Source organism: Yarrowia lipolytica, chromosome 1C, assembly GCF_001761485.1.
Source record: "Yarrowia lipolytica chromosome 1C, complete sequence".
In the NCBI taxonomy this organism is placed as follows: Eukaryota; Fungi; Ascomycota; class Dipodascomycetes; order Dipodascales; genus Yarrowia; species Yarrowia lipolytica.
In genome coordinates this window covers 184512-202545 of record NC_090772.1, presented here as the reverse complement: position 1 = coordinate 202545, position 18034 = coordinate 184512, and the positions used below count along the sequence as shown (strand labels likewise).

The 18034-nt window shown below is 49.4% G+C and overlaps 5 protein-coding genes across 5 annotated transcripts; 1 reads left to right on the top strand and 4 right to left on the bottom strand.

Annotated features, from left to right (window-relative positions):
* Window positions 1-1972: 1972 nt before the first annotated feature.
* YALI1_C01993g (uncharacterized protein) lies at window positions 1973-3211 on the bottom strand (the record flags this gene model as incomplete). The annotated part of the gene is made up of 1 exon (XM_002142989.1): window positions 1973-3211. One exon carries the CDS (start codon window positions 3209-3211, stop codon window positions 1973-1975), a length of 1239 nt encoding a protein of 412 aa, XP_002143025.1.
* A 1980-nt stretch (window positions 3212-5191) lies between these two features.
* Window positions 5192-6013, bottom strand: YALI1_C01965g (uncharacterized protein; the record flags this gene model as incomplete). The annotated part of the gene is made up of 1 exon (XM_501330.1): window positions 5192-6013. One exon carries the CDS (start codon window positions 6011-6013, stop codon window positions 5192-5194), a length of 822 nt encoding a protein of 273 aa, XP_501330.1.
* Window positions 6014-8142: 2129 nt separating this feature from the next.
* Window positions 8143-13887, top strand: YALI1_C01944g (uncharacterized protein; the record flags this gene model as incomplete). The annotated part of the gene is made up of 1 exon (XM_501329.3): window positions 8143-13887. The coding sequence occupies one exon, from the start codon at window positions 8143-8145 to the stop codon at window positions 13885-13887; it is 5745 nt and encodes a 1914-aa protein (XP_501329.3).
* Window positions 13888-13944: 57 nt separating this feature from the next.
* Window positions 13945-14939, bottom strand: YALI1_C01876g (uncharacterized protein; the record flags this gene model as incomplete). The annotated part of the gene is made up of 2 exons (XM_501328.3): window positions 13945-14864; window positions 14915-14939. The coding sequence occupies 2 exons, from the start codon at window positions 14937-14939 to the stop codon at window positions 13945-13947; spliced, it is 945 nt and encodes a 314-aa protein (XP_501328.3).
* Window positions 14940-15415: 476 nt separating this feature from the next.
* YALI1_C01847g (uncharacterized protein) lies at window positions 15416-17749 on the bottom strand (the record flags this gene model as incomplete). The annotated part of the gene is made up of 1 exon (XM_501327.3): window positions 15416-17749. One exon carries the CDS (start codon window positions 17747-17749, stop codon window positions 15416-15418), a length of 2334 nt encoding a protein of 777 aa, XP_501327.3.
* Between the last annotated feature and the right edge of the window lie 285 nt (window positions 17750-18034).

Here is an 18034-nt window from a genome sequence, read left to right as displayed (position 1 = left end):
CTCTCGCTTGAGTGACTTTTCTCTTGGCTTTGGCTCTGGCTTTGGCTTTGGCTTTGGCTTTGGCTTTGGCTTAGGTTTTTGCAAAGGCCCTTCTCCCACGCCTTCTCAAAGCACCTTATTGCTCATTGGAGATGTCTCTTCTCATTCCACGCTGCAACCTAGTGTCCAACTCTATTGAAACCTTGCCCTAGTAACAATGGGCGATCACATGTACAAGTGGTTCCTTGTCTGACGGGAGTGAATGTGGCTACATCTATTGTGGCGGGGTGGTGGTGTTGGCGCGGGTACGATACAGACTGTGGTCTTTTTCACCTACTCGGGCTTGTTTGGACTCACTTAGAGTCGTCTTTATTGCACTCATATATACTTGTACAAGTACAGCATCATTATAAATTTTACTCGATAAACTCATACTCATACTCACACCGGACCACTCCCTGTAACCTCCAGTTATGCACTCAGAGTGGGGATGCTATATGGACCAGGCTATGATACTGCATTCCACGTGGGCTCCATTTCGACCACTATCAGGCTACCTTGTACGAGTAAGAGTGGCAGTACTTGTGGTCGGTCAGACGGATTCGGCCCCATCACCGCCAGCTGACGTCTGATAGCTGTCAAACAAGGACGTTGCATTGTTCTCTTTTTCAGTGCTGGTAGTATGGTATGAACATGAGTGTGCATACGGCACTCTTCTCAGGTTTTAGTCAGAGCACCCTCCTATTTGGTACCCACCTCCATTTCTGCCTCCGTTTCTGCCTCCATAGATGCATCTCTTTCACCTTTTGCACCGTTTGCATCATTTGCACCATTTTTGCCTCCATTCTTCATCTCACTGTAACCACTGTTTTATATGGTTCCCACCGCTCACTCTGTCACTCTGTACATGTCTATACACACCGCGTCGTGCCTTAGCTATATATAGCTAGCATTGCGCAGGAGAGATGAGTGTGTGTGATTTTTAGTAAGTCAGATATTTATAGTCACTACAAGTAGCTCACAGTCGGAAAAATATCTCACATGAAGCGGGCACAGACCGGGCGTGTCAGATCAAAAAAACCACGCATCCCAAGCCACTTGCACCGCGTGGTCTCGGTCATTTCTTTTTCAACGCGAATGCTCACCAGTGTTTGAACAGGGAGAGGGCGGTGACGGGCGGTGATGGGCGGTGACGGGCGGTGAAAGGGCGGGTAACAAGCGGTTCAAAAAGAACAAAGCACAGCACGAGCACAAGTACGCTGAAGTACGCACTCGGTCCTGGACACGCCCACTCAGCAACCTGGATGCTTTTCGTCCAGTTGCCCAACCTGCTTCGGATCAACGTAAAGTATGCAAGTAGTTTGCTAAAGTGTTCCCCCAAGCTTAACTAAACCAGAATATGTACGAGTAGCAACCGAGGAGAGCAGACAAAGAGCCAGGATCGCAGTCGCAATCAATTCAAGATGACAAGCCAGCCTCATTCCAATTCCAAGACAGAAGCCACCAGACACGGCAGAGTGCGACGGAGCATGGGCTTTGGCAAACTACAAGTAGAACAGATTGATTTCTTTTTCTCCATCTACCATCTACACTGTGGTGTAGAACGCCAGAGGCAGCCACGGAGCAGCCAACAAACACTGTTATAGTAGTAGATGCTTGTTGAATCGGAACTGTTGATTGGGAACTTTTGATCAGGTCAAAGGGATCATCGGAAGGAGTCAAGTTAGCTGTTTTCGAGCCCTAAACAACGGCGTTTCCTACAAACCCATCTATATTCACCACTCATGAGTCAGTAATCTATTGGTCTATACACCATTGCTCGCGGACCAGAAGAACAAAGTCTTTGGACAGATAAATAAGAATGCAGCAATGGGAATGTCCTCTGCCAGGAAGGACGTGATATAAGTTAGGTATTTGTTTTGTGGGAGTTTTGTTCTCTCTGGTCCACCACAGCTGGTACACTGTGACTGTGTGACTGTGGGTTGTGCAGCACCTAATGAACCACCTTGTTAGGAGTGTCATTGGAATTCAGCAAGTAGTCAACAATGGGCTCGTGGTCTCGCATTCGGTCCTCCATGGACTTTTCCAAGTCTGTCTTGTTGAGGTCCACCTCCTCGGCCCGTCGCTTCTCCTCCTCCAGGAACTTGGTCTTGACTCGCCACAGATACAGAGTTCCGAGCAGCATGACTGCCACGGAAAAGATGAGAAATAGACCATTTCGCATCAGCACCCACCGGAACTCTTCGATTACGGGCTTCATACGATGGTTGGCGTCAACTACAATGCTGTTGTTTACCTCCTGGATTCGGATATCTGTGTGTTTGAGCACCTCGTCGTTCTCGTTCTTTCGCTCGCTCAGCAGAATGTCAATGTTGTTTCGCATGTCAATCAGCAGCGAGTTAACATCCTGCTCAAACTCCTCCATGTCTTTCTGGAACGAGTCGATTTCCAGCTGTCGTTCGTTGACATCCGCCTCTCTCATCTTCTGCACCTCGGTTCGCAGCTCCGAACAGGCAGCCTCAAACAAGTAGGCTTCGTTGTCAGAGTCTAGCATGGGGAAGTAGTTTTCCAGAATATCGCCAATCTTGTACTTGACCATATCACCAATGATCCCTACCATCTGATGAGCCTGTTCGTCGTCAAACCCTCCCTCCTTGAGTTCGTCAAACACCTGATAGGTATTAAAGTACTGGTAGTACCGCACATCTCGAGCCTCCTCCTCCTTGTACTTGTTCATTTCCTTGTCCAGGGTGGTATTGTCGGTGATGCCAGAGCAGTCCAGACCCACAGCTCCAAACAGCCCTGCATCCGGAACCTCCTTGTTCTCAATACTATTACCTGTATTCAACCCGGCATTATCGATAGGCATGGAGGTCCCTTCGGCGCGGGGGATGGTCTGGTTCATTTGGCTGCCGATAGCCACCTTGTCCTTGTCGTTCCTATCCGAGGACTTGCCCTTGGTCTCTTTGGCTGGCAGCTCAATCACAGGGTCCACATCGAGTCCTGCTTCGGACTTGAGTCTTCTGAGTCGCAACAGATCGTCTCGCAACTCGTATGGCGTCGGACCGGGCATATGTGGCGCCTCGCACACGGGGCTCTCCTTCTGGAGCATGGGCTGGGTGCCGAACCGTCTTTTGGACGCCAGGGTTCTCAGCCCAGCTGAGAAGGAAATGTGTGACGACACCAGACTCAGCTTCTTGCTCCTCAGAAGCAGCTGTGGAAGATAGATCATGGTGTGTGGGGCGAGGCGGGCGTGTATCTGTGTCCGAAAGGACGGGAGCAATGTTGGCAGTTGTGGTGGCGCTAGCAGGTTGAATGCTGGATCGTGAGATCAACCCGTGGGTGGATGGTATGAACTGAGCTGTTGAATCTCAGCGTGGTGGGTGGCGTATAAAGGCGCTTGTTGTGGCTGTTGCGATGACTGGGTCGGCGATCGTGGGGTCTTGCGAGTTGTGTTGAAGTGGTCAAGTGGGCAGGTTGTATCTCACTTGGCTCTAGACCACACACAATTAACTTCCTTTACACTTGTAAGGCACGCTCTACAGGCTTATATCTCACGTCCTGCTACGCACTAGTGCTGCACCCTAAGTTTATCGCCTACTCTTGCTTCAAACAGACACCAGGGGAGAGCGCCCTCAGTCAAGAATGTGCGGTACAGGTTCCGGTAGGAGTTCAAGTATCATGTCTCATACAACCACCCGGGGCTTTCGTCTTGCAGGGTCCACTGTTGTTGCGTTTTCCCTTCTTATTATTCTCCGCCTCACCAACTGCTCTGTATATTATATATCCCAGTTCCCTACTACAGTCCTCCCCACGCTGTATAGTTATACGAGCTTCAAAGGGTAGGGGCGATGCCAACCAGTTATGTTTGAAAATACAGTAATGTTTTTTTGTTTGTTTTGGGGCGCCCAAAATATCCCCGAAATTGAGCCAAGCACAACAAGTATCATCCGGCCCTTGATTTGCTGGCCTCAAATTACACTCGTATCAAACGGCCCATCTGAGAGAGAACGGCCAGAACGAGGTTGGGATTAGGGCACACACCCCAAACTTGTACATGGGGTTGGGGTTTGGATCTGCCCAAGGCAGCTGATCCCGAAAAAAGGGACAACGGACTGAGCAAATTAGCCGAGGCTCCACTTACAAATTCACGTGAGGCCACGTAGTGCAGGAGCATATGACAGGGTGATACAGACGAAGCCCATGGCCGTTTTTCGAAGCTCAAAGTCGTGCTTTTTACAAGTATTTATAATTGCCACTCATGACCAATTATTGTCTTGTTTCAGACCTATCCAAAATTAGTCCAGTCTAAACACCACTATCTTTTCCTTTTTAGGCTTGGGAGAGAGTAAGGGAAAAAGAGGGTGGTTATGGCGCCTAAAGGGGGAACATATAGTGGATGACTAATGGCAGGAGAGGTTTGGAGAACGAGTACAAGTGGACATACTTGAATGAGTCAAATATAGCATACGAACATGCCTGTGTTTCTACTTTCAATACTGGCACAGTGGTTAAGCGTATACCTTCCGTACAGTGTACTTGTAGGGGTATATATGTCATATTACGCAATTATACAAGACAAAAAGTGATGAAAAACGTACTGTAGCAATTCACGCAGATATCTTCGATGATGCTAATGATCCTCATATATCCACCTGTAGTTGTACAGACATGTGTGGTTGTGTGGTGCCGCTTGCTATGATGCCTAGGCAGATCCTTGGATGTTGTCAGAAGGCGGTATATAACGGCACTTAATGCGCTGAAAACACTGCCAGAGCATTTACATGAACGGACGACATGACTTGAGCTCAATTTGGAAGCCATTGACTAGCCATGTGGATTCACACAGCCATCTTTGATTAGATCACGAGAATCCTAAAATCGGCATGGGATGCTTCCAGCGTATGCCACAAACTGCAGTCAAAGAAGCTGACTACCTCATTGTGATCTGAAATGATTTCAATTTCTCCGTCTCAGCGGTTTGTCGGTGTCTGTAAGTGTCAGTTTGGTAAATGTCGGGTTAGTAAGTGTTCGTGTCCCATGTTGGTATCAATGGTGTCACCTTCAGAGTCTGCCATGCCAGTCGAAATGTCCTAGCCATGAAGCCCCAATCCGAGTCGAAGAAGATCTCCTTGTCGCATTATTAATCAATAAATATCATTCACTACTAATTTTGGTGTATTAATTTTGATGGACAATGACTTTGCATCGTTCACTTGGCCTCGACCTTCTGAACAGCAGGCATCTCCTCAAAGACAGGAGAGCCGTCATGCATGTGCAGAGACTGAGCCAGAGCTCCCAGACCTGAGGCCGAGCCGGTATCGATGATGAGCTGAGAGTTGGTGTGCTCTCGTGCAAAAGTAGAAGGACAATCAGAAGAGACCTCATCCAGAAGGGTCTTCTTGACGGCCTCGGCCTTGGCAAAGCCAAAGGCAAGAATGATGACTTCCTTGGCGGCCAGAACAGTGGAAACTCCGACTGAAAGAGCAGATCGGGGCACCTGAGAGGGGTCCTCGAAGAATCGAGAGTTCACGCGAATGGTGCTCTCGTCCAGAAACACCTGTCGGGTTCGAGAGTCGCGCGTGGATCCCTTCTCGTTGAAGGCAATGTGTCCCTCGACACCTACGCCTGCCAGGAAAAGGTCAATGCCGCCGAAAGATGCAATGGTGGCCTCGTAGTTGGCGCACTCGAGCTCAAAGTTGTCCGACTGGCCGTTGAGAATGTGAATGTTTTTCTCGGGAATGTCCACGTGGGAGAAGAAGTGATGGTACATGAAGTAGTGGTACGACTGGTCGTTGGTCGGGGCCAGACCGCAGTACTCGTCCATGTTGAAGGTGACCACATTTCGGAACGACAGACCGTTTTTGTGGGCCTCCACCAGTCGTCTGTAGACGCCCTCGGGAGACGAGCCGGTGGGCAGGCCGAGAACAAAGGGCCGCTCCTCGGTAGGCTTGAAGGCGACGATTCGATCAATCACCAGCTGGGCAACATAGGCACAGCCCTGGTCGGAAGAGGGAAACAGTTGAGGGATCATTGTGCTGGTGGGTATTGAGCTGGAGCTGGCGTTGGGCTTGTATAGTGGGAGATCAAACTAGGTCTTCGCGACGGCGTTCGTGCAGCCTGATATATACCTCTCCGGACCAAAACTATGGTAACATCTGGGGTTAGTGTCGTAGTGACTCCAATGCAACAGTAGCACCACGCACGCGACAAAGACTATGGTTGGGAGAAACCTATGGCGCGCGTCAACTAACTTTATTGGACAGAAATGAGATGTTGGACAGTATAGGGGTGGGCCTTGTAGAGCATACAGAGGAGATATTGCAGTTTTTTTTTCTTCTCTTTCTGTGATTCAAGATGACGGGATATATATAACTGTCTATCATGCCCGATTATGTCTTTATAACCGCTGATATCGCTGGTGTGCCCCTGGTCTGAGGCTCAACTCTACTCAATTTTCTCCTGCTTTTTCCAACTATTCTTACTTAAACCTGCTTATCAAGGTTCGCGGCCAAGCTGTATGGGGTAGAGTTTGATTTTCCATCAGTGTAGTATTCCCAATGTAACGTTGCACAGTGACGTTACATTGGAGCCAGTGTCTCGTAGCGGACGGGAGGAGAGAGAGATTTCGAGGCGGGAGGCACATTTCCGGGGAGAAGGGGAGAAGGGGAGCAGGGGATCCAGTCACGTGATCCAAGTCTATGCTCTGTCTCTCACCTGACGGTCCTCCGCTCTGGGGTTACTTGCTGGCATAAAATATGTTAAGATAGGCCTCGGCCTCAAATCTCCTATCTGGCTTGTTGTATGGCAAGCGGCTGAAGGGGGCTGAAACACCACATGCATATATAATCCCCCTTACTGGCGGCAGTACTGTAGGAGCTACGATAAGTTGAGGATAGAGAGATGGGAAGTGGAGCTGGAAGATGACGAGGAGGCGTTTTCGGTTGTTGTCTGGAGGCGTTTTCATCGGCTGTCATAAGACGTTCTCCGTGTCTCCACTACCGCCCAATTTAGTGTACGAGGTCAACATGTCTCATGTATGTACGAGTCGCGATACTATTCCTCATGTATGCACGAGTACGATACTATCGCTCAACATGTACAAGTTTAGGGGGTCCAGATCTGATTGGAGCATGGTTAGTATCGGCCAGAAAGCGAGCGAATCACGAAGATTCGAACGGCGGAATGACTAACAAGCGGCGGAAAAGCTCGAACCACAGTCTAGAACATGTGGGGTGACATGCAGATAATACGACGAAGATGATCATGGGTTCAGGTTTGTTATACGTCATAATACGAGGATTGTATAGGTGTCTTGTGCTCGTACTACAAAATATACCGTATCGTACGTTTATAGGGCACTAAGGCGGCGCGAGGCTAGGGTTTTCAGGGCCATTTTAGCCGACTCCCCCAATTTTGCTGCATCGATGTATCCGTACGAGTAACCTTAAGTAAAAGTTAAGTAAAATTTGGGGGTATGTTTTTCTAAAGTGTGGAAAAGCGGCAAATTTCACGGTGCAAGGTGTCTGCTTGAAGATTCTATATGTTATGGATATTATTTCGTACATTTTTGTTCATTTTTAGTTTCTGTGGGAGTTCGGGAACCCTGTATTTTAACCCCCAGCCGACTTTTGTTTCTAACTAAAGGGTAAGTAATTGGGATAATTGATTTGGGGGTCTGTTCAAACCTCCAGTTTACCACTGCAAGACCTTTTGTCTCTTTTTAGCTTCTTGATACTTCAATTCATGGGACAATTTTTCCAAGTGAGTTCACTCGGCCGGCCGGTCTAATTTTATCAATCTCCAATCTCGACATCGCACAGCATCCATTTCTCAACCACAGCTCTAGTTAACTACAGTACAATTATTTTCTGTCTTTTCTTCCACTAATTTTTATAAGGTTACTGAAGCAACGCGATCAATCACAGTTTGTGTTGTGTTGTGACCACCCTATCATATCTTCTCCACCTAATCTTCTGCAACTTTTACACACACCTTTGCCTCGACACTCGCCACCCTAGATACCCTCTGAGAGATACTATCGGATATTCCCTGGACTAGAGCTTCTACCAAGAGATACCAAGGTATGTGGACCGGCGCCCATGTTGCGATACCACCGCTCTATTCATTGTGATACCTCCAGCCATTATCATACTAACACAGATGCCTCGAAGGGCTACCATGCGGTCAGTGTACTCGGAGAGCACGCACAGCATGGCGTCCTACGATAACCGCAGCTCGGACTTTTCCGAAGACTACACCACAGAGGGCCACATTACTGAAAATGCCGCCACAGATGGCCACTACACCACCACCGACGACGACTCGTACGACTCGTACTACGACGGCGGCGACAATGCCTCCACCATGCGCATGGCACCAGACACCTCTTCACTGGCGGCAGTCAACTCTTCCGTAGACTGGATCCGTGAAAAGGACGAAGCCATCGTCAACCCCGGAGTGGCTCCCGATCTCCAGGGAGACGGAAACCTGCACAGCATCCCTCCGGACCACCAAAAATACGAACATGGAGCCCCCGCCTTCACCACGGGCAAGATGTCTGCGCCATACAACCAGAAGTCTGCTCCATACGACGGCCAGGAAATGTCTGGATTCGTGTCTCCGCAGGTGCGATACCGAATGGCACTGTTTCCAGAGGAGATTGGCTCTGGAAATGTCCCGCTTGAGTACACGGACGAGCACCAGAAACACCTGTTCGAGACGTACTTTGACTGGGTACCACACCCCCAGATTGTCATCCCCATCAATCTCTACGAGGTTGTGGAGGTGTTCGATCTGCTCCAGTCCAAGTTTGGCTTCCAGGTGCAGAGCATGCGAAACATGCGTGACCACTTCATGTGTCTTCTGGACTCCCGGTCCTCTCGAATGTCTTACAACGATGCTCTGCTCACCCTCCACGCGGACTATATTGGAGGAGAACATTCCAACTACCGGAAGTGGTACTTTGCTTCCCAGATGGACATCACAGACAAGATTGGAGGAATAAATGTCGATTACTCCGGCAAGTTGACCAAAGCCGGACGTCGCATGGTCGCTACCGATACCGTTTGGAACGAAGAAAACGCAAACTTCTCCTACGAGCACAGCAATCGGAACTGGAAGAACCATATGGCGACTATAAGCCCCAAGGACCAGCTGAAGGACATTGCTCTGTATCTGCTCATTTGGGGTGAGGCAAACCAGGTTCGATTTATGCCTGAATGTCTCTGTTTCCTGTACAATTGTGCACGGGACTTTTGTTACTCCACCGCCTTCGCTACTGCCCCTGACGTGGAGGATGGTGTCTTTTTAGACACTATCATCACACCCCTCTATTCTTTCTACAGAAACCAGAGGTACGAGAATTTCGAGGGCAAGTTTATCGATCGTGAGCGCGATCACAAGGACGTGATTGGTTACGACGATATCAACCAGCTGTTTTGGTACCGCCAGGGTCTCTTACGCATCAAGCTGAAGGGCGGAACTAACCGCATTTTAGACTTGCCGGCTTCAGAGAGATACAATGCGTTGTCCACCGTGGATTGGACCACGTGCTTCTACAAGACTTACCATGAGTCTCGGTCTTGGATGCACCTGGCAGTCAATTTCCACAGAATCTGGATCATCCACTTCTGTGTCTTCTGGTTCTACACGGCCTTCAATACGCCGTCACTCTACACAGAGAACTACTCCCAGGAGCTGGACAATTTGCCCCCAGCTCACGTGAGAATCTCGGTGGTCGGATTGGGAGGAGTTATGGCACCATTGATCTGCCTGGTAGCTGTTATGGGTGAGGCCGTTTTTGTGCCGATGAGATGGCCTGGACGTGAAAGAGTTGCATATCGGCTCTTCTGCCTGCTACTCGTGACAAGCCTCAACGCTGCACCCGCTGTGTTTGTGCTGTTATGGTACTCACGAACAGAAGAGAATGGCCAGGCCCTGATGATATCCATCATTCAGCTGGTCATTGCCTTCGTGACAGTGCTCTACTTTGCCTTCACGCCGCTCAAAAGCTTGTTTACCTTCTTCCCTAAAGACAAGTTCAATCGTCGACAGCTTCCTACGAAATTCTTTGCCTCGTCATTTCCTCCTTTAAAGGGTAATGATAGATGGATGTCGTATGGCCTGTGGGTGTGTGTATTTGTCGCCAAGTACATTGAGTCTTACTTCTTCATGATTCTCTCTCTCAAGGACCCCACACGAGAGCTGGGATTGGTTGAGTATGACAAGTGTGTGGGTGCTGAGTACGTCGGAAAGATCCTGTGCAAGTACCAGCCCCTATTTGTGCTTGCATGCATGTTTGTCACAGAACTGGTTCTGTTTTTCCTCGATACCTATCTCTGGTACATTATCTTCAACACAACATTCTCTGTGATCCGGTCTGTGTATCTTGGAGGCACCCTTTGGACTCCTTGGCGCAACACGTTTTCGAGACTGCCGAAACGAATCTACTCCAAAATCCTTTCCACCTCTCATCTGCCCTCCAACAGATACAAAAAGAGCTATCTGGTGTCTCAAGTCTGGAATTCTATAATAACTTCATTGTATCGCGAGCACATCATCTCTCAAGAGCATGCTCACAGGCTCGCGTATCAGCAGGAGATTGATGGACAGGGCATGTGTGTGTTATCAGAGCCCAAGTACTTCGCATCTCAGGAGGATCAGTCGTTCCACAACTCTGTGTTTGATTCTCAGACCGAAGGCGAACGTCGTCTTTCATTCTTTGCACAGTCCCTGGCCACTCCTATCCCAGACAATTATGTCATTGATGAGATGCCTACGTTCACCGTCCTTGTTCCTCACTACAACGAGAAGATTCTGCTGTCGCTGAAGGAGATCATCAAGGAGGATGGCGAGAACTCACGAGTAACACTGTTGGAGTACCTCAAGCAGCTTCATGCCAATGAGTGGGATAACTTTGTGTGTGATTCCAAGCTGATGCACGACTTCATGCACAACAACGGCGGCGAAGAGGTTCAGGGCAGCTACCAGGAGAAGAAGGATGGTGGGGAGGATGGTCTTCTCAATGTGCCGGAGGTAATTCACAAGCGGGACCAAAAGAGTGGCAAGTACGACAATCTGCCATACTATTGTGTCGGTTTCAAGTTTTCGTCTCCTGAGAACCAGATGAGAACTCGAATTTGGGCCTCGCTGAGATGCCAGACCCTCTACCGTACCGTTTGTGGTTTCATGAACTACTCCAGGGCCATCAAACTGCTCTACAACGTGGAGAACCCCGAGCTGCTCCACCACTGCCAGAACGACACCCGAGTCTTCAACCAGCATCTTGACATGATATCCCGTCGTAAGTTCAGATTGCTTGTTTCTATGCAGAGATTGAGCAAGTTTGATGTGCAGGAGACTGAAAATCTGGAGTACCTGCTCAAGATGCACCCCGAGCTGCAGGTGGCTTATCTGGACGAGGACCCCAGCCAAGGTGGACGAGAACCGATCGTGTATGCCTCTCTCATTGACGGTGACAGCGACATTCTTGACAACGGCAGACGGAAGCCTCGGTACCGAATTCGGCTGTCTGGAAATCCCATTCTCGGAGACGGAAAGAGTGATAACCAGAATGTGGCTCTCATTTTTCATCGAGGAGAGTACATTCAGCTCGTGGACGCCAACCAGGACAGCTACATTGAGGAGTGTCTGAAGATTCGGAGCATTCTGGCTGAATTTGAGGAGTTTCCAGCTGGAAATGTGCCTGCTTCTCCGTACGCCAGTCCCAAGGCCAACGAAAAGAACCCCGACACTCTTGCCAACCCTGTGGCCTTCATTGGTTCTCGCGAGTACATCTTCTCCGAGAACATTGGTGTGCTTGGAGACATTGCTGCAGGAAAGGAACAGACTTTTGGTACTCTCTTTGCGCGTACACTGTCCAAGATCGGTGGAAAACTGCACTACGGTCATCCAGATTACCTCAATGCCACATTCATGGTGACCCGAGGTGGTGTTTCCAAAGCGCAAAAAGGATTGCACCTGAACGAGGACATCTATGCTGGTATGAACGCGCTCATGAGAGGTGGTCGAATTAAGCACTCAGAGTACGTCCAATGCGGTAAGGGTCGTGATCTTGGGTTCGGATCTATTCTCAATTTTTCCACAAAGATTGGCGCTGGTATGGGAGAGCAGATGCTGAGTCGGGAATACTACTACCTCGGCACTCACCTCCCTCTGGACCGCTTCTTGTCGTTCTATTACGCCCACCCAGGGTTCCATATCAACAACATGTTCATCATCATGTCTGTCGAGTTTTTCCTCATTGTTGGAATCAACATTGCTGCTCTCTACAGCTCCTCAGTTATATGTGAGTACGACAGATCTGCACCCATTACTGCTGCTCGTGTTCCAGAGGGCTGCACCAACGTGATCCCTATTATTGAGTGGCTGGAGCGGTGCATTTTGTCCATCTTTGTCGTCTTCTTCATGTCCTTTGTGCCACTTTTCATTCAGGAGTTCAGCGAGAGAGGTTTCTTGAGAGCTGCCACAAGACTTGCCAAGCATCTGGCTTGTCTGTCGCCACTGTTTGAGGTCTTTTGTTGTCAGATCTACGCCAAGGCGCTCTTACAAGATTTGACGATTGGTGGCGCTCGGTACATCTCCACTGGACGAGGATTTGCAACATCTCGGATACCGTTCGTAACTTTATATTCGCGATTTGCAACTGCCTCTATCTACTTTGGTGCGATATCACTGCTCATCATGATTGTGATTAGTACCACCATGTGGAGAGTGGCTCTGCTATGGTTTTGGGTGACAGCTGTGGCCCTTTGCATCTCTCCCTTCTTGTTCAATCCCCACCAGTTTGCGTGGGTTGACTACTTTGTGGACTATCGAAACTTCATTCGGTGGCTGAATCGAGGCAACACAAAGTGGCACAAGTCGTCTTGGATTGGGTACACTCGTCTGATTCGAACCAGGATCACTGGCTACAAGAAGAAAACGCTCAACGAGATTTCCGAGACTGACAGTCGGGGAGTGATGAAGCCCAGTCTGGTGAATGTCTTCCTGTCCGAGGTTGTTGGCACTCTTCTCTCGGCGTGCTGCATTACTCTCCCCTACCTGTTCATGAACTACCAAAATGAGCAAATCGACGGGACACCTAGCAACCCTCTTATGCGACTGGCAATCTGCACCTTGTTCCCTATCGTTATGAACATTGTGATGGAGCTGGTGCTATTTGGAGTGTCTTGTCTTGTGGGGCCCATTTTCTCTGTCTGTTGTAAGTCAGCACCTGGCACCTTTGCCGCAGTCGTCCACACCTTTGCTGTACTGAACCATCTGGTTGCGTTTGAACTCATGTGGTTCTTCCAGCGTTGGAATGTTCCCGTGACACTTCTTGGTTTCATTTCATGCACTTTGATTCAAGACTTCATATTCAAGACCATAATTACGTTGTTCCTGAGTCGAGAATTGAAGCACGACCACACAAACCGTGCCTGGTGGTCTGGCAAGTGGTTCACCGCTGGGTTAGGATGGAGGATCCTCACCCAGCCTTGGAGAGAGATGCTGTGCAAGAAGATCGAAAGCAGCATGTATGCTCTGGATTACATTCTTGGACATGCGCTGTTTTTCGTTCAGTTCCCACTCATTTTGATTCCTTTTGTTGATCGGTGGCACTCCATGATGCTATTCTGGCTGCGGCCCAGCAGGCAGATTCGGTCACCCGTCTTCTCGACCCGACAGAAGCGAGTTCGAAGACGCATTGTGACCCGATACGCAATTCTATTTGCGCTGAACCTGCTCGCGATGACGGCCCTGTTTGTGTTACCCATTGTGTTCAAAGATACCCTTGATATCGAGCTGGATAACCATGTGCCTTGGTTTCTTCGGGGCTTGCAGCAGCCGTTACCTAACGCTCGGCTGCCACTTGGGAAGCTGCCGGAGAAGAAGATTGATGTTTAGAGATTGCTTTAGCTAATATATGGCATTATTATGTATGTTTGTTATTATTAGTTATATTCACAGAGATTCACCACATATCTCGTTAACCTTGGTCTTGAGGTCCTTGGGCACAAATGTGTTTGCGATATTGAATCGTTCGCATTTCTTCATACTCTGTACAATATCCCTTGGTCGTTGTGAATTGTCCTCGTTCTCAATGATAGCCTTGAGCATCTCTTCGATGAAGTCCGCGTCGATTCCTCCTCTTCCAAAGATATGGGGCCATTGGGCCACATCGTAGTTGTACAAGTATGTTCGGACTTCCTTCATTTGGTTCTGGGGGGATTTGAGCAGCTGGGCAAGTGTGTAAGCGTTCAGGCAGGCTGGAAGCATGAGAGGCAGCTGGGTAGGGAATGCATGGTGTGTGGGTGCTGCAGTGGATAGTTTTGGAGACTCCAGCAGGTCTGTAGTTTCGGGAGTGTTATATATCGACATTAGATCGATAGGCAGCGAGTCGACCACCTGGATTGGAATATATTGGGTTGTTGGAGAGGCTTCTGGGGTGGGGATTGCTTGCGTCTGTGGCTGGGGAGCAAAGGCCTTTTGTTTCATGTCTCGTTTCTCCTTCTTCTCTACCCATTGCAATTTCTTGAGCTGTGTCGTGAGCGATTCGTTACCCGGGTATGTCTTGAGACCCGAGTTGCACACGTAGATCGCGGCTGCGTAGTTGCGTTGGTCTTCCAGAGCCTGAGACCATCGGAAGAAGAGCTTGATGGGAGTGTCGGGTTTCAGCTCGGGGACGTTGGGTTGTGGTTTCTGGAACTCGGGCACGTGATCGAGACCGGCCTTGCAATCCGCGGCGGCCTTGTCGTACTCTCCTAGTTTGAGGTAGCATGCCGCTCTGTTGGAGTAGTAGACGGGGTGGGGGAGGGCGTCAATGGCGAGAGAGTATTTCTGGGCTGCTTGTGCGTAGTCCTGGGCTTTGAAGAGCGCGTTGCCTGTGTTAGTTAGATAGGGGATGGTAAGAGCTCTCGATTGTGGTACTCACCCTTTTCTTTGAACTCTTCTGACATGCTGTTTTGTTTTGTTGCGTGATCTTGTCAAGTGCCTGGAATAAATATACTGTCTTGCAGGGTACTGTACTCGATTTATGCATGGTGGTGAAAACCGAACTTTCAGATTATATATAAAAGAAAAGTACTTGTATGACAAAAGATGAAAAGAGGATGGAAACGAATAAAATCAAGAAAAAAGCAATAGTTGAGTAAACGCGAAGGCCCGACTACTTGTACGTCCATGTATTCAGCCGTAATTCTGGGATTCTTCCCGCTCAAAAAACACGACTTATCCGGTCATATACTGCAGCCCCCACATTTCCACTTGCTTCCATTCTCCACCTTTTAGTGTCTCCTCCACTAGTTGCTAGCTCGAGCTAGCCTGTACTCGGATCTCGGATCATAAACCTACAATGGTCTATACACTACATACAGTACTGTACCGTACAGTAATTATCATCTTGTACCGTCAATAATACATCCCAAATAAATAACTAGGTGAAGCCGTAATCAAGCTGTCTCCACAGCCCAGTGTTGACCTGGGCATTCGCCGTGCCGTTTTCAAACACCTCAATCTCGTTTGTCTGCCGCGCCCATGAGCTGATGTCCTGCACCACATTCTGCATATCATCGTCGTAGTAGTAAAAGTCGCTGTTGGGGATGTTCGGAAGAGGGGGCCTATCGTTAATGTTGTTCATAAAGTAATCCACCACGGGAGCAGGTTCTTCCAGAACAGTAGCAGCATTAGCAGCCACAGGAGGCTTGGGAGAAGCCGCCACCTGCTGTTCACGCTTGACTCGTACGTCATAGCTGGGGTGGAGCTCTGAGTATTGTCCCACTGGTGAAGCAGCTGCCACTGGAGCATCTGCAGCAACAGCAGCCTCAACTTCAACGCATCCTGTCTCATCGCACTTTGTGACTCTCTCGTTAAGACAGCCACTGGCGCCGTTGGAAATGAGGAAGTTGAGCGTGCTCTTGGTCATGTTCTCAAACGTGTCTCTATATCCTCTTGCGAGGCGTGTCCGGGCGCTCATAATCGCCAGAGTCACCGAACAGTCTCGAATACCGTCCAAAATGTGGATGGGAAAGTGATGCTTGGACAGCCACAGAGAGTAAAGCAGAGTGAGGCCACAGACGAAGATGGTATGGATAGACGAGATGGTGAAACCCCGCTGCGAGTTCCAGAAGTATTCCTTGAAGATCTTGATCATGTCTTCGGTGGCAGTCACACACTTGCGGAACAGGTCAGACGTGGGATCCAGACGACCCAGAAACGGCTGCAGTAGCATACGCATAACGCGCGAGTAATGCAAGTGATGCAGGTCCTTGTCCATGCCTCCAATCTGGATGATCTCCGTCTTGCAGTCCTCCAGTTTGTCCAGGAACGGTTGCACCTTGAGAATCTGTTCATCGAGAGGCCTGTCATCGAGATAAATGTGTTCTCTAATCTCAGACTCAATTCTGCGCAGCTTAAGAATCCGTTTCAGAACTCTGGAACCGTTAATTCGAGCTAAGGGGTCGTCTTTGATAGTAGGTGTGCTGGTTCCCGAGTCACCATGCTCAGAGCCGTCATTTTCAACCTGCTTGGGTGCATATGGCGGTTCCAGGTCGAAATCAATGTCCGTGGTGATATCACCTTCCAGGTGTCTGTACTTCTTTCGGCCTAGTCCACTGTGGACGATCCGTTCAATGTTGTAAGTCGCCCAAAAGCTGATTTTTAGACGGTTGCTGTCGGTTCGAGACAGCCCCTCGTATGTCTCCTTCTTGTGCAGCAACGCCTGTGACGACAGCAAGGTTGCAATGTCGAGAAACTTCTTGTACAACTCAACCTCGTTATCACATCGTACCAGCACATGAATGGCGAACAGACAGGCCTCAATCTGCAGACACGGATCGTCCACCTTGGCGCATTGACCGTATCTCATGGCCATGTAAAAGTAGCCCATGTAGTCAGGCCCTTCATACTGGTCGGCCATATCGAGAATCATGGCAGCAGCAGCATAGGCAATATACAGTCGAAAACACCGGACACGGTATGCTGTGTATGCAGCCGAGTTGAATGCACCCACAGGTTTGTCAAATCGCAGTCTGTACATTTGCTGGTACTCATGTCGGGGAACCATGGGTAGACGAGTATGGACTTTGAGGAAGAACGTCTCGAGAAGCTTGTCGGCCAGTTCACTGCTGGGTTGCTCCACAGGGTCTCCTTTGTATGGCGAGAAGTCAAACTGTGGCGGAATAAGGAATCCTTCGGAAGAAGGATCCACGGGCACGTTCGTTTCTGTCGCCAGATGGCTGTCCCATAACGAGTCCTGAAGCCGCTGTGAAACCACCGAAAACGACTGTGGCGCTGTCGAGTTACTGTTGGGATCGACGTTGAGAATTGAAACTGTTCGGTTGGGTGGTTCCGAGGGAGTAGGGGGAGCGTTTGGTGACGATGTCGGCCCTCCCTGTTGTTGTAGAGGAAGAGGAATACCCGGCGAAAGAATATGGTTATGACCCAGCGACCCATGGGAGTGGTGGTGGTGATGTGCCTGGGACTCCTTGACGCCGTTACAGGCGTCTGACACTCGCGACTGGCCTTGTTGTCGAGCTATCAGGTCCTCCAGCATGGCCACCTTCTTCTCCAGATGCAGCACGTAGTCGTCCTTCTCGGGGGCCTTGGTGGCGTACTTTTCGGGCTGCACACAGGTGACGCCGGCCTTGAGGCAGTTTGTGCACGTTGGTAGCATGTGGTCGCATTTCTGTTTTCGTCTCTGGCATCGTTCGCACGACGTGGTTCTTGATTTTTTGGCTCCGGGGCCGGAAGGGGATATCGACCTTTTCATGGGTGCCTTGGGGGTGGAGAGTGGTACGTTGCTGGCGGTTCGTTTGTTTTCTGCGTCGCCTTCACAGGAACTTGTACAAGTACTGAGTGCTATGCCAGGCGATGGTGGATTTCATATACGGCTGTGGAGTGCCGCGCATATTAAAGTGTAAGAAAATAGAGTCTTGTAAAGAGAGTTTCAGAGTGTATGCAGAGTAGCAGAAAAAGCAGAAGATGGGACCTAAGACGTATATGGTGTAAAATGGGGTGCTCGTACTTGAGACTAGAACTATGACAGACGGAACAC